This window comes from Athene noctua, chromosome 34 (genome assembly GCF_965140245.1).
Source record: "Athene noctua chromosome 34, bAthNoc1.hap1.1, whole genome shotgun sequence".
Classification (NCBI taxonomy): Eukaryota; Metazoa; Chordata; class Aves; order Strigiformes; family Strigidae; genus Athene; species Athene noctua.
This window is the reverse complement of record NC_134070.1, coordinates 205,548-220,547: the sequence shown is the minus strand read 5'-3', so window position 1 is coordinate 220,547 and position 15,000 is coordinate 205,548. Positions and strand designations below refer to the sequence as shown.

General features: G+C 52.8%; 2 protein-coding genes across 2 annotated transcripts in view; one reads left to right on the top strand and one right to left on the bottom strand.

Moving 5' to 3' along the window:
* The window catches only part of LOC141972579 (uncharacterized), a 710,276-nt gene that overhangs the window by 553,642 nt on the left and 141,634 nt on the right, over nucleotides 1-15,000 (top strand). The gene's annotated exons all lie outside the window — the stretch shown is intronic.
* LOC141972539 (uncharacterized) lies at nucleotides 749-3,782 on the bottom strand. Its single transcript, XM_074930433.1, has 3 exons — nucleotides 3,701-3,782; nucleotides 2,405-2,599; nucleotides 749-2,064 (listed from the first exon to the last, which is right to left on the bottom strand). The coding sequence occupies exons 1-3, from the start codon at nucleotides 3,780-3,782 to the stop codon at nucleotides 749-751; spliced, it is 1,593 nt and encodes a 530-aa protein (XP_074786534.1).

Here is a 15,000-nt window from a genome sequence, read left to right as displayed (position 1 = left end):
CCCCCAGCCCCAAGTCCTCCAGCTTCCGATTGGGGTCCCCAGGACCGCGTCCCCCCCCCCCAGCACGAGCTCAATCCCCCCCTGACGCGACTGAGAGCGTCGCATCAACCCCGGCGCGGGTCCGGGACCAGCCCAAGATGTGGGGGTGTCCCCGTCCCCCCCCCCCAACTCCTCATTTCCCCCCCGCCACGAGCAACCAAACCAACAACCCCGCAGCTCCTGGGGAACCCCAGTTCCGTTTTATTGCGCCTCGTTTTAAAGTGGGTCCCCACAAACGAGGCGAGTCTCATTAACCCTGGTGTGTTTTAAAGGCGTTAAAAAAAAAAAAAAAAAAAAAAGAAAAAAAAAAATCAGATGAGACACAGACACGGGGCCGGGGGAGGACGCGTGCGTTTGGAAAAATGCCGCGTCCGATCAAAAAATAAATGAATCGGAGCGAAGCGGGGGAACGGAGACCCCTCGGTTTCGGGATGGGCCTTTTCTTCCGAATATTTAAACGGTTTTGAAGGCGGGAAGCTAAAAAAGAGGCTTTTTAGCCTCGGAAGGAGGATTTAGAAGCAGGTTCCTAACGCCAGACCCCCAGAGCCCCCTCCAATCCCATCGGGGCATCGGTGGGTGGGAGGAGGAAGGGGAAAAAAAAAAAAAACAAAAAACGAGGCTTTTTTTGATTGAGGTGCAGGAAGAGGGTCCCCATCCCTCCCGCGTTGGCCACCCAAAGTGTCCCTCGAAGGCGTCGGCCAAAGCCAAGTCACGGGTCGGGAGCCCCCAGGCGCTCCTTGCGGAGGTGCGTCCGCAGGTGTTTCATGAGGGAGGAGCTGGACATGAAGCACTTGGTGCATTTGGTGCACCCGTAGGGTTTTTCCCCCGTGTGGATCCTGCGGTGGATGATGAGGGTGGAGCTGGCCCGGAAACTTTTCTCGCAGTAGGAGCAGCGGTAGGGTTTCTCGCCGGTGTGGATGCGCTGGTGCCGGCGGAGGGTGGTGCTTTCCCGAAACGCCTTCCCGCAGTCGGAGCAGACGTAGGGCCGGGGGCCGACGTGGCTTTTCTGGTGGATGAGGAGGCCGGACGCTAAAGCGAAGCCCAACCCGCAGTCGGAGCACTGGTGGGGTTTTTTGACCGTGTGTTTTTTCCGGTGTTGCCTAAAAGACGAGTTTTCGAAGAAAACCTCCCCGCAGTCGGCGCAGGAGTGGCGGGGTTGGGCCCTGTGGCTCCTGAGGTGGGCGACGAAAGCCGAGTTTTTGGGGAAGGTCTCCCCGCACTCCGAACACTTGTAGGTCCTCTCCTCCCCGTGAGTCTTGCGGTGTTTGCTGAGGGATTTGTTGGCCATGAAGCCCTTCCCGCAGTCGGGGCAGGCGTAGGGCCGCTCCCCGGTGTGGATGCGGCGGTGGATGACGAGCGCCGCGTTGGAGGTGAGTTTTTTCCCGCAGTCGGGGCAGGCGAAGATCCCGCCGTCCGTGTGGCTCTTGCGGTGTTTGTTGAGGGATTTGTTGGCCATGAAGCTCTTCCCACAGTCGGGGCAGGCGTAGGGCCGCTCCCCGGTGTGGATGCGGCGGTGGATGACGAGGGTGGCGTTGGAGGTCAGGTTCTTCCCGCAGTCGGAGCAGCGGTGGGCCCCGTTCTCCAGGTGGAGCTTTCGGTGTTTTTTGAGGGATTTGGAGGAAGCGAAACGCTTCTCGCAGCTGGGACACTTGTAGGGTTTGGGTTGGCAGTGGCTCTTCTGGTGCTCCCGCAGCGCGGAGCCGCAGGCGAAGCTCCTCCTGCAGTTGGGGCAGGTGGAAGGTTTCTCCCCGACGTGAACCCTCTGGTGCCGGGCGAGGGACGAGTTGCAGCTGAAGCTCTTCCCGCACTTGCCGCAGGCGTGCGGGTGCCGCCGCAGCCGCTTCCCCGAGGGGCTCTTGGCCTTGGGTTTCCTCCCGTGGTGGCTGGAAGGCGCCGATTTCATCCCCGGGGGGGGTTTGTGGTGTCGGTAGCCCGGGGAGAGGCCGCTTCTGGGTTTCCTCGACGATCCCCCGCCCATCTCGTCCTCCTGCGAGCTGGTCTCCGTCTCGCTCGTCCACTCCTCGTCTGCCGGGGGGGGGGGGGGGGGGAAAAACAACAAAAAACAACCAAAAAAAAAAAAAAAAAGGGAGAAGAATGGAAAAACCCGCCTCTACCTCCGCCCAGGACGCGTCAGGGCGGGAGCTCGAGGAGGGAAGGACCCCAAAGCGCGACGGATTTCACCCCTCGGTCCTCCCCGGCGACGCGGCAGCGTCCTCCCGCCAGGAGAAGCGCTTGGCAGCTCCCGATCCATCCCCCCCGCCCCAGTCCTCCCAGTTACACCAGTATCCAGCGCGGCCTCGCTCGCTGGAGGCGAAGGGGCGAGGCCCGGCGCCTCCGTTTTGGGGTGAAAAACCAAATCCCTCACCTGAGTGAGAGGAGTGGGAGCAGGAGGAGCTCCCGGCGCCCCGGCAGCTTCGCCGCCGCGGCCACAACCTCAGGAGGGGCCTCGCCCGTTGTTCTTCCTCCTCCTCCTCCTCCTCGGAGCTGGGGATGTCGGGGATCCAAACCTCCTCCTCTTCCTCCAGCCGGGCGAGCAGGTCGGGGTTGAACCCGGGGCAGCCTGTTGGGGCGACGGCGGCGGGTTACGGGGTAGAAAAACAACCACCCGCCCACCCCGGGACTTCAAAAAAGGGGGAAAAAAACCAAAAAAAACCCAAAAAAAACCGCGGCGAAGGGAATTTGGGGGCAGCTCCGAGGTTTTGGGGGGGGCGGAGGAGAGGTCGCGGGGAATAAATTGTTGGAATCGGCCCCAAAATTGAATTTGAAGACAGAAAAGCTCGTCGAGGTCGAGAGCGGTTGAGGGAGGGGAAGGTCGATCGCCGGGAAGGACTCGGGGAGGGTAAAGGGAAGTTGGGGGGAAAACAATGGGGAAAAAAAGCGGTTGGGAGGGATCTCGCCCGGGTGATTTGTTCCCTGAATCCGCGCTGAGAAAAAAAAAAAAAAAGAAAAAAAATTTTTGTTGGGGGCGTTGGCGGAACGAGGGAAAATCAAGAGGGTTTGGGGTCGCGGCTCCCGTGGCCACGAACGGCAGCGACGGGAAATGGGGATTTACCCCAAAAATTGGGGTGGGAAAAGGAAAATTTCATCCTCGGGGAAAATGGGGATTGACCCCAGAAATTGGGGTGGGAAAAGGAAAATTTCATCCTCGGGGAAAATGGGGATTGACCCCAAAAATTGGGGTGGGAAAAGGAAAATTTCATCCTCGGGGAAAATGGGGATTGACCCCAGAAATTGAGGCGGGAAACGTCATTCTCTGAAAAATGGAATTTTTATCCCAGAAATTGAGGCAGAAAAGAGCAAATTTCGTCCTCAGGGAAAAAGGGGGGTTTACCCCCAGAATTGAGGCAGAAAGAGCAAATTTCATCCGCAGAAAAATGGGATTTTATCCCCCAAAAATTGAGGTGGGAAACGTCATGCTCAGAAAAACGGGATTTTTATCCCAGAAATTGAGGCGGGAAGAGGAAAATTTAATCCTCAGGAAAAAATGGGGATTTATCCCAAAAATCGAGGTGGGAAATATCGTGCTCAGAAAAATGAGTTTTTTTACCCCAGAAATCGCAGCGGAAAGAGCAAATTTCATCCTCATGGAAAAAGGGGTTTTATCCCCAAAATTCAGGCGGGAAGAGGAAAATTTCAATCATCAGGAAAAATGGGGTTTTACCCCCAAAACGGAGGTGGGAAAAGCAAATTTCATCGTCAAGAAAATGGGATTTTACCCCAAAAATTGAGGCGGGAAACGTCATGCTCAGAAAAACAGGGATTTTACCCCAAAAATTGAGGCGGGAGGAGCCCCGGGCTATGAAAAGCCGCCGGTGACCACCAAGACGCCCCAAGGTCGCCCCGGTTTGGGGCTCTGAAAAAAAATAAAATTAAAAAAATAAATAAATAAATTTTTCAAACTTTTTTTTTTTTTTTGGGCTCGGATCGGGTTTCTCAGCCTCCAAATTTCTTATTTTTGAAAGGAAATTTTCAGGTTTTGTGGCAAAAAAAAAAAAAAGAGGGAAGAAAAAAAGGGGGAAAAGGTGAAAATAAAAGGAGGGGAGGGGGGGGAAAAAAAAGAGGGGGGGAAAAGGAGAAAAAAGGAAAAAGGTGGAAAAATCCTTTTTGGCCCCAAAGCGGTGGCGGGGGGGGATGGGGGGTCCCTACCTGCGGGGGGGGGGTCGCAGAGCGGCGGGGCGGGGCCGGTGGCCGTGACGGTGACCTCCTGGTGAGCCTCGGGCACCTGGGGGGGCCCCGGCGGCGGGAACGGGAGGAACAAAACCAGGGAAGAGGCGAAATTTAAAAAAAAAAAAAAAAAAAAAAAGGAAAAGAAAAGAAAAAGAAACCGGGGGGGAAAAAAAAAAAAAAAGTTAAAAGAAACAAAGTAAAACAAAACAAGAAAAACCGGTAAGGACTAAAATGAACAAACCTGCGGACTAAACAAAATAAAAATTAAAAGATCTAAAATTTAAAAAGCAAAGAACTAAAATTAAAACCCAGCGGGCTGAATTTTTGTTTTTTTTAAATTTCTACAATTTAAAAAAGCCAAGAACTCAAATTTAAAAAGCCAAGAACTCAAATTTAAAAAGCCAAGAACTCAAATTGAAGAGGAAAGAAATAAAAATGAAGATCTAAGATAAAAATCAAAATAAGTTCTAAGGTTAAAAAAACCCAAAGCAAACAAAACAACCAGGTAAGAGAGGAATTTTAAAAAGCGAAGAACGGAAATTTAAAACGGAAAGAAGCAAAATTTCAAAAGCAAAGAAGTGAAATTAGAGAGGAATGGAAATGAAAGAAAAGGTAAGATCTAAAATAAAAAAAAAAAGTTCTAAAATTGTAAAAAAAAAAAAAAAAAAGAACTAAAATTAAATAAGCAAAGAACTAAAATTTAGACCGGAAAAAAACTAAAATTTAAAAGGGAAAGAACTAAAATTTGAAAGGGAAAAAAATAAAATTTAAAAGGGAAAAAAAAAAATTAAAAGGGAAAAAACTAAAATTTAAAAGGGAAAAAAAAATTAAAAGGGAAAAAAATAAAATTTAAAAGGGAAAAAAATAAAATTTAAAAGGGAAAAAAATAAAATTTAAAAGGGAAAAAAACCAAAATTTAAAAGGGAAAAAACTAAAATTTAAAAGGGAAAAAAAAAATTTAAAAGGGAAAAAACTAAAATTTAAAAGAAAAAAAATTTAAAAGGGAAAAAAATTTAAAAGGGAAAAACTAAAATTTAAAAGGGAAAAAACTAAAATTTAAAAGGGAAAAAACCTGAAATTTAAAAGGGAAAAAAATAGAATTTAAAAGGGAAAAACCTAAAATATAAACCGGAAAAAAACTAAAATTTAAACCATAAAGAACTAAACTTTAAAACGGAAAGAACTAAAATTAAAGAGGGAAGGAAAGAAAGAGCAAGATCTAAAATAAAAAGCAAAATAAATTCTAAAATTGGGAAAAAAAAAACCAAAACTAAAAAAAAGTCAAGAGCTAAAATTTAAAAAGCAAAGCATTAAATCTAAAAAACAACGAAATTTTTTTTTTTAAAGTTTTAAAACAAACAAAAACCCCCCGCGAATAACTAGAATAAAACCCCCCAAGGAACTGAAACTTTATAAAATTAAGAACTAATTTTTTTTTTAAAAAAAAAAGGAAATAAATTTTTAAAAAATAAATAAAATTAGAAAAACCCCCAAACGGGTGAATTCAAATTTTCATTCGCAACGAATTAAAATTTCAAACAAATGAAAAACCAAAGTAAAAAAAAACCCAAACGAGGTCAGAAATGAAACGAATCGAAAATAAATTTAAAAAAAAAAAAAAAATTAAAAAATTAAAAAAAAAAAAAGCAAAGTAACAAATAGCAATTTTTTTTTTTTTTTTTTTTAAATTTTTAAAAATGACCCAAATCAAAGCAAAAGCGCAGGTGGCGGCCCCGGCGCCCCCCCCCGCGTTACCTGCGCCGGCTCCAGCCCCGCCATGGCCGCGTCCGCGGAACCTGCGCGCCCGGCGCTGCCTGCGCGGGGGGGGGGGAGGGCCCGGCGCAAACCCGCCCCGGGCCGGGGTGGGCGGGGATGGAGCCGGCGCGCGCCCCCGGCACCGCTTTGGGGCCAAAAAAGGATTTTTCTACATTTTTCGTTTTTTCCCCTTTTTTCTCCTTTTTTTTGTCACTTTTTTCCCCATTTTTCTTCCATTTCCCCTTTTTTTTTTTTTAAATTTTTTTTTTTTTTGTAGCCACAAAGCCTGAAATTTCCTTCAAAAATGAGAAATTTGGGGGCTGAGAAACCCGATCCGAGCAAAAATCCACCCTGGCCAAGGAGGAAGGAAAAAAAAAAAAAATTAAAAAAAAAAAAAATTTTAAACCCCAAAATGAGGGTGTCGGATTTTTGTTTATTTTAGAGCTAAAATCACCCCAAATTTATTTTATTTTTTTTTTCCCCCACACACAAGGAAAATGCCCGAAACAAATTTAAAAAAACGGGGGGAAAAAAAAAAAAATTAAATTTTTCTCCGGAGAATTTTTTTTTTTTTTTTTTTCTGTTTCAGCGGGATGCTCCGCGCAGGACCCGAAGAAAAAATGAGGCGAAAAAAGCAGATTTTAAACAAATTTTTTTTCTTTGTGCGGGGAGTTGGAGCCGCAAATTCTGAGGAAAAAAAAAAAAATCCTTAAAAAAAAAAAATCCACAAAAAATAAAGAAAATTGATCGTTTTGTTTCGGTCACGTTTTTTCTCCGCCGAAAGAAATTTCCGAGAGTCAAATTTTGGGGGAAAAAACCTTCAGTTTGGGGCTGCGGAGGGTTTAAACTGCGCTGTGGCGTTAAAGGGTTATTGGGGATTTTTTTTTTTTTTTTTTCCTCGTTTTTAGCACCTTCGCCTGCAGGCGCCGGCGCTTTTTTTTTTTTTTTTCTTTTTTTTTTTTTTTCCTGAAAAAAAAAAGAAAAATCCGAGAAATGTTTGTCCGGAGGAAATGCGGCGTTTGGGCTGCGGTTTCGCGCCGTTTCCTCTCCCAGCGGGTGAGGGAAAAAAAAAAAAAAAAAAAAAAAAAAAGCCCATTTTTACCTATTTTGGCGAATTTAGGAGCAAAATCTGCCCCCGGGCACTTGCAGAAATGTGGAAAACGGCCGAAAAAAAATGGAAAAATTGGGGAAATTCTGCGGCTCTGAGGGGGTTGGAGCCACTTCGGGAGGTGTGAAATTATTGCGGGTGCAAAAAATAATAATGAGTGAATTATAATCATGAAAAGGATTGTGATAATTGTAAAATTGTAAAAATAAATAAAATTATAATATTTTAAAATTGTGGGGAAAAGTGTGAAATGTTCATAAAATGAAAATATAATGCGATAAAAAATTTAAAAAAAATAATACACTTCTAATTAAAAAAAAAACAAACTCTAATTAAAAAAAAAAAAAAATTTCCTCATTTCGCCCCGCCCCTTCTAAATCCTTTATTCCCCTTTTCGGCTTTTTTTGCCCCAAAATGCAGGATCCAACGGGCCCGAATCGGCCGCGGCGGGCTGGTGGCCCCGAGCCCTGGCTGGTGGCCCCCGGCTCAGAGCGGGCTGCGCCGCCGGGCGTGGTCGCTTTCTGACGGGTTTGGTCATTTTCAGCCATTTTTGGCCATTTTCAGCCATTTTTGGCCATTTTCAGCCATTTTTGGCCATTTTCAGCCATTTTTAGAAATTTTCAGCCATTTTGGACCATTTTCGGCCATTTTCAGCCAATTTCAGCCAATTCTAGCCATTTTCAGCCATTCTTAGTAATTTTCAGCTATTTTCAGAAAATTTTTGTAATTTTCAGCCATTTTCAGCCATTTCTAGAAATTTTCAGCCATTTTTTGACCACTTTCAGCCTTTTTCAGCCATTTTCAGCCATTTTCAGCCATTTTCAGCCAATTTTAGCCATTTTCAGCCATTCTTAGTAGTTTTCAGCCATTTTCAGAAACTTTCTAGAAATTTTCATCCATTTTCAGCCATTTTCAGCTATTTTTAGTAATTTTCATCCATTTTCAGCCATTTTTGGCCATTTTTAGAAATTTTTGGCCATTTTTAGCCATTTTTAGCCATTTTCAGCCATTTTGGACCATTTTTGGCCAATTTCAGCCAATTTCAGCCAATTTTAGCCATTTTCAGCCATTCTTAGTAATTTTCAGCTATTTTCAGAAAGTTTTAGTAATTTTCAGCCATTTCTAGACATTTTCAGCCATTTTCAGCTATTTTTAGTAATTTTCATACATTTTCATCCATTTCTGGCCATTTTTAGAAATTTCTGGCCATTTTTAGCCATTTTCAGCCATTTTCAGAAATTTTCAGCCAGTTTCAACCACTTTCAGCCATTTTTAGTCATTTTCAACCATTTTTTGTCATTTTCAGCCATTTCCAGCCATTTTTAGAAATTTTCAGCCATTTTCAGCCATTTTTAGCCAATTTTAGCCATTTTCAGCCATTTTTAGTAATTTTCAGCCATTTGGGGCCATTTCTGGGTCGTTTCTTCCCCCCCCCCAGCAGGAAAATCCCCCCGGGGGAGAATTTGGGTCAAAAAAGGGGAATTTGAGCTTCACAAAACGCCCGTTTCTGTGGGTCCTGCTGGAAAAACCCGGCCCCGAGGGGGGAAGGTGGAGAAACCCGGCTCAGATAAACCCGGCTTAGATAAACCCGGCTCAGATAAACCCCGGCTCAGATAAACCCCGGCTCAGATAAACCCGGTTTAGATAAACCCGGCTTAGATAAACCTGGGCTCAGATAAACCCCGCTCAGATAAACCCGGCTCAGATAAACCCCGCTCAGATAAACCCCGCTCAGATAAACCCGGCTCAGATAAACCCGGCTCAGATAAACCTGGGCTCAGATAACCCTGGCTCAGATAAACCCGGCTCAGATAAACCCGGTTTAGATAAACCCCAGCTCAGATAAACCCATTTTAGATAAACTCATTTTAGATAAACCTGGCTCAGATAACCCCATTTTAGATAAACCCACCTCAGATAAACCCAGCTCGGATAAATCCACCTTTTTAAACCCAGTTTAGAGAAACCAACCTTGTTAAACCTGTCTTAGATAAACCCACCTTAGATAAATGCAGCTTAGATAGACCCACCTTGTTAAACCTGTTTTAGATAAACCCAGCTCAGATAAACCCGGCTCTGGGTGGTTTAACCCACCCCATCACCCCCACGTGCCAAATCGCCTTTTTTTCCCCAAAATCCCCCAAATTCCCCCCGAATCTCCTCAGGCTCAGGAGGGGGAAGAATATTCAAAAACTAAATCCCCAAATCCCAATTCCCTCGGTTTTTCCCCCATAAGCCTCCGCCCCGCGCCCAAGGCCACGCCCCGACCCCTCCGAGGTGGCCACCTCCACCTTGACAATGGCCACGCCCCCGCGACCACGCCCAGGGCCCAAATCGGCCATTTTGGGGCCTCCAGACCTGGGTTTAGGAGCAGCTCAAGGCTCACAACCCCTGAGCCGGGCTTAGAACCGGCCCGGGCCCACAACAACCCCTGAGCCGGGCTTAGAACCGGCCTGGGCCCACAACAACCCCTGAGCTGGGCTTAGAACCGGCCTGGGCCCACAACAACCCCTGAGCCGGGCTTAGAACCGGCCCGGGCCCATGTCAACCCCTGAGCTGGGCTTAGAACCAGCCCGGGCCCACGGCAACCCCCAAGCCGGGCTTAGAACCGGCCCCAGGCCCACGGCGACCCTTAAACCGGGGTTAGGACCAGCCTAAGGCCCACCCCAACCCCCGAGCTGAGCTTTAGGACCAGCCCAGGGCCCAGGACCCCTCCTGAGCGGGGGTGGGGATCCGGGGGGGGGGTTTCTCCTCCCCCCAAAGCCGGGCCCATCCCCCCTCCCGGGGTTAAACCCGGCCCCGGGCACATTCCAGTCCCCCCGGGGGTCGGGTTTAACCCCTCCCCCACCCCCAGGGCCGCAGCCGGCGGTGGAAAAAGGGGGGGAGGGGGCAGGAATGTCCCTCCCTCCCAGTAAAACCAGTTTGCTGCTCCCCCTCCCTCCCAGTACAAACAGTTCCCTGCTCCCCCTCCCTCCCATTATGACCAGTTCCCTGCTGCCCCTCCCTCCCAGTAAAACCAGTTCCCTGCTGCCCCTCCCTCCCATTATGACCAGTTTCCTGCTCCCCCTCCCTCCCAGTAAAACCAGTTCGTCGGGCTAAATGGGGGCAGGGCAGGGCCCCCCCCGGGGGGTTTCTCGACGCTCGATCCCCCCCCAACCCCCGCCCGCGAAATTGGGGCAAATTTGGGCAAAAAAGGGAAAACCCCCAGCGCGGTGTTGGGAAAGGGGGGGGGGGGGGAGGTGTGACACCTCCCCCGTGTGAAAAAAAACCTTTTTTTTGTTTTTTTTTTGGGGGGGGGGGAAGGTGGGGATGACTCGGAGTTGGGGGGGGGCACGGGGGGGGCGCTGGGAGGGGCCGGAGGAAAATGAGGGGGTGGGAGGGGCCGGTCTGCTGTCGGCAAGGGGGGGGGGTGGCGATCGGATTGGGGGGGACACGGGCTCGGGGGGGGGCTCGGGGTGACCCCTGGGGGTGGGGTGGACAAGGGAGGCCCGTTGGGTTGGTGAGGGGGGGGCGTTGGCCATCAGTGGGGGCGTGTTGGCCATGGATGGGGCGTGTTGGCCATGGATGGGGCGTGTTGGCCATCAGTGGGGCATGTTGGCCATCAATGGGGCGTGTTGGCCATGGATGGGGCGTGTTGGCCATGGATGGGGCGTGTTGGCCATCGATGGGGGCGTGTTGGCCATGGATGGGGCGTGTTGGCCATCGATGGGGGCGTGTTGGCCATGGATGGGGCGTGTTGGCCATCGATGGGGTGTGTTGGCCATCAGTGGGGCATGTTGGCCATCAATGGGGCGTGTTGGCCATGGATGGGGCGTGTTGGCCATGGATGGGGCGTGTTGGCCATCGATGGGGCGTGTTGGCCATGGATGGGGCGTGTTGGCCATCGATGGGGGCGTGTTGGCCATGGATGGGGCGTGTTGGCCATGGATGGGGCGTGTTGGCCATCGATGGGGGCGTGTTGGCCATGGATGGGGCGTGTTGGCCATCGATGGGGGCGTGTTGGCCATGGATGGGGCGTGTTGGCCATGGATGGGGCGTGTTGGCCATCGATGGGGGCGTGTTGGCCATGGATGGGGCGTGTTGGCCATGGATGGGGCGTGTTGGCCATCGATGGGGGCGTGTTGGCCATCGATGGGGTGTGTTGGCCATCAGTGGGGCATGTTGGCCATCAATGGGGCGTGTTGGCCATGGATGGGGCGTGTTGGCCATCGATGGGGCGTTGGGCTGAGTTGAGTTGGGTTTTTGTTGGGTTGGTTTGGGCTGAGTTGAGTTGGGTTTTGTTGAGTTGGGTTGGGTTTGTTGAGTTGGGTTGGGTTGGGTTGAGTTGAGTTGGGTTTTGTTGAGTTGGGTTGGGTTGGGAAGGTCCTTGGGGGGGTGTGGGGAGCCCCGATTGTGTGTGTGTGTGGGGGGGTGTGTGTGTGTGGGGTGTGTCACGTGTCACACCTCAGCCCCCTCACCCGCCAGCAGGCGACAGCCAACGCCGCGAGGAGAATTCCCAACTCCGGAGGCTCCCGCCAAGGAGACCCAATGGCTCCGGCGCGAGGATGAGGATGGACGACGGGTGTTGGGCGCCCGGGGAGGCCGAAGGCCTCAAAGCGGAGCCGGCGGCCGTGTCGCGGCCTGGTGAGGCCCCCCCAGAGGAGCCGGGACGCGCCGGAGCCCCCCAGGGCGGGGAAAACCTCCGAGGTCGGGAAGATCCCGAGTCCCGCGCGCGCCCCGAGGGCGGGAGCGGCTGCGGGACCGAGGGCTCCGTCCTGTCCCACCCGAAGATGCGGCTGCAGTAGGCGGGAAGGGCCGGGGGGCAGCGACGCCCCCTTCTTCCGCCTCAAGATGGGCCCCAAGGGGCTTCTTCCACCTCAAAATGGCTTCCAAGGGCTTCTTCCGTCTAAAATGACCCAAACAGGTTTTTTCACCCAAAAACGGGCCCCAAGAGGCTTCTTCCACCTCCAACACGGGCCCCAAGAGGCTTCTTGAGCCTCAAGATGGGCCCCAACAGATTTTTTCACCTAAAACCGGGCCTAAAGAGGCGTCTTCCACCTCAAGACAGGCCCCAAGAGGCTTCTTCCACCACAAAATGGGCCCAAACAGGTTTCTTTCACCCAAAAATGGGCCCCGAGGGGCATCTTCCATCTAAAGATGGGCCTAAAGAGGCGTCTTGCACCCAAAAATGGGCCAAAACAGGTTTTTACACCTAAAACTGGGCCTAAAGAGGCGTCTTCCACTTTAAGACAGGCCCCAAGAGGCTTCTTGCAACTAAAAATCGACCCAAACAGGTTTTTCACCCAAAAACGGGCCCCAAGAGGCTTCTTGAGCCTCAAGATGGGCCCAAACAGGTTTTTTCACCCAAAAAATTGTCCCCAAGAGGCTTCTTCCACCTAAAAAATGGGCCCCAAACAGGTTTTTCACCAAAAACGGGCCCAGGAGGCTTCTTCCACCACAAAATGGGCCTAAAGAGGCTTCTTGCACCCAAAAATGGACCCAAACAGGTTTTTTTTCACCCAAAAATATTGTCCCCAAGAAGCTTCTTCCACCTTAAAATCGACCCAATCGGGTTTTTCACCCCAAAACGGGCCCCGAGTGGCCATTTCTGGGCCAAAAAGGCCGATTTGGGTCAGATTCCCCCCCCCCCTCCATCGCCGGGGGGGCGCGCGCGGGCGCGGCCAATCCCGCGGGATTTTTCCCGTTTCTCCCGTTTTTTTCCCTCTTTTTCCCTCGGTTGTTTTTACACTTTTTTGGGGGGTTTTGGGGGTTTTTGGGTTTTTGGGGGTTTTTTGTTTTTTTTTCACATTTAATAAAAGATCCCGCAGGGCGTCGGGCTCCGCGCGGGGAGGAGGAGGAGAGTGGGGGGTGAGACGGGGATGAAGACGAGGGGGGAGGAAGAGGAAGAGGAGGAGGAGGAGGGGGGGGGGAGGAAGAGGAGGGGGGATTTTTTTTGGCCGGGGGGGGAAAAAAAAAAAAAAAAAAATCCTGGAGCTTTATTTGGGCGGAAAAAACCCGCGACTGGGTGGGAGAGAAGGGGCGGGGCCTCCCCTGGGGGGCGGAGGCCTCGGGAAGGAGCCCCTGACCCCCCCCCAAACCCCAGAGACCCCCCCAAGATCCCCGACCCCCCCACAGACCACCAGGACCCCCCCAAATCCCCCCTGAGCCCCCCAACCCCCCCCAAGACCCCGGGGGGGTCCCCAATAATTTGAGGGGGGGGGAAAGGGGAGGGGCCCCCCCATTTCCCCAAACACTCCCCGGCCCCCCCCAGACCCCCCCCGTGAACCCCAACCCCCTTATCCAGCCCCCCCCCCCCCAAAAAAAAAAAGCCAGAGGCGGCCGCAGGGTCAAGGGTGTTTATTTAGGGGGGGCGGTGGATTTTGGGGTGTTTTGGGTTTTTTTTTCGGGGGAGGGGTCTCAGTCTCTTTGCCGGGAACCAGCGTCCTCCTCTCGGGCGGTGGGGGGGGGGCGCTCGGTGCTGGGGGGGGGAAGAAAAAAAAATAAAAAAAAATTTAAAAAAAAAAGGGGGGGGGAAGATGTCAGCTGTGACCTTTGACCCCAAGGTTTGACCTCTGACCCTCTTCCCCCCCCCCGGGTCAAACAGGTCGGGCGGGAAGTGGGGACCCACGTATCCGCCCCCCCCGCCCCAAAAATGTCACCCCCCCCCCCCAAAATATGTCCCGTGTCCCCCCCCCCCATATCCAGGTGCTCCCCCAAATGTCCCAATTCCCCCCGGGGGGGTCCCAGCTGCCCCCCCACCCCCCCCCGGTGATTTGTGCCCCCCCCCCGCCCCGGGTCCCCCCCCCGGGTCCCCTCTCACCGCCGTGGCCCCCCCAGAGGCCCTTGAGGACCCCCCAGGCCCAACGCAGGAGGTTCAGCAAACACTGGGCACCCGCACACATCCTGCGGGGTGGGCGCGGGGGGGGCGCGGGGGGACATGGGGGTCATGCGGGCGTCATGGGGGGGTCATGGGGGGGGTACGGGGGGTGGGGGCACGGGGGGGGGGCCATGGGGGGGATACGGGGGGGAATGGGGGGGTCATGGGGGGAAATGGGGGTGTGAGGGGGTCATGGGGGGTCACAGGGGGACATGGGGGGGACGTGGGGAGTGAGGGGGCACGGGGGGGGACATGGGGGTCTATGGGGGGGTCATGGGGGGGCACGGGGGGGGTACAGGGGTGGGGGGCACGGGGGGGGGCCATGGGGGGGGGATATGGGGGGGAATGGGGGGTCATGGGGGGAAATGGGGGGCACGGGGGGGGACATGGGGGTGATGGGGGGGACATGGGGGGGGATACAGGGGGTGTGGGGGCCAAGGGGGGGTCATGGGGGGGTCACAGGGGGGCACGGGGGGGACAGGGAGGGACACGGGGGTCACGGGGGGGGGACGCACACAGATGGGACACGGGGGGGACGACACACGGGGATGACGTCAGAGGGGGCGGGCACAGGGGGACACAGCCCAGCCCCCCCCGTGTGTGTGTCCCCCCGGGTCCCCCCCCCCCCCCGTCCCCACTCACCCCGCGGTCCCGCCGGTGCCGGGGGGGGGTCGGGGCCGCCCTTAAATCCCGGGACGGGCGGGGGGCGGGGACAGGGCGCGGGGGCGGGAGGGCGGGGCCGGGCGGGGCGGGACACGCGACACGCGACACGCGACACGGGGACACGAGGGACGGGGGACACGGGATCGGGGCGGGACACGCAACACGCGACACGCGACATGTGACACGGGGGACACGGGACACAGGACATGGGACATGGGTGAAACACGGGACACGGACACGGGATGGGGTGGACACAGGACATGGGACACGGGGACATGTGACACGGACATGGGACATAGGACACGGGACACAGGACATGGGACATGGGACTCGGGGGACACGGGACACACCGGACACGGGACACGGGGGACAGGGACGGGGGGACACAGGATGGGGTGGGACATGCAACACG

Coding starts and splice junctions, on each gene's coding strand:
- LOC141972539 (XM_074930433.1), bottom strand. CDS start 3,782: ATGACGTTTCCCGCCTCAATTTTTGGGGTAAAATCCCATTTTCTTGAC. Junction 2,600..3,700: donor TTCCCACCTCCGTTTTGGGG/GTAAAACCCCAT, acceptor TCGCCCCAACAG/GCTGCCCCGGGTTCAACCCC. Junction 2,065..2,404: donor CTCCCACTCCTCTCACTCAG/GTGAGGGATTTG, acceptor CCCCCCCGGCAG/ACGAGGAGTGGACGAGCGAG.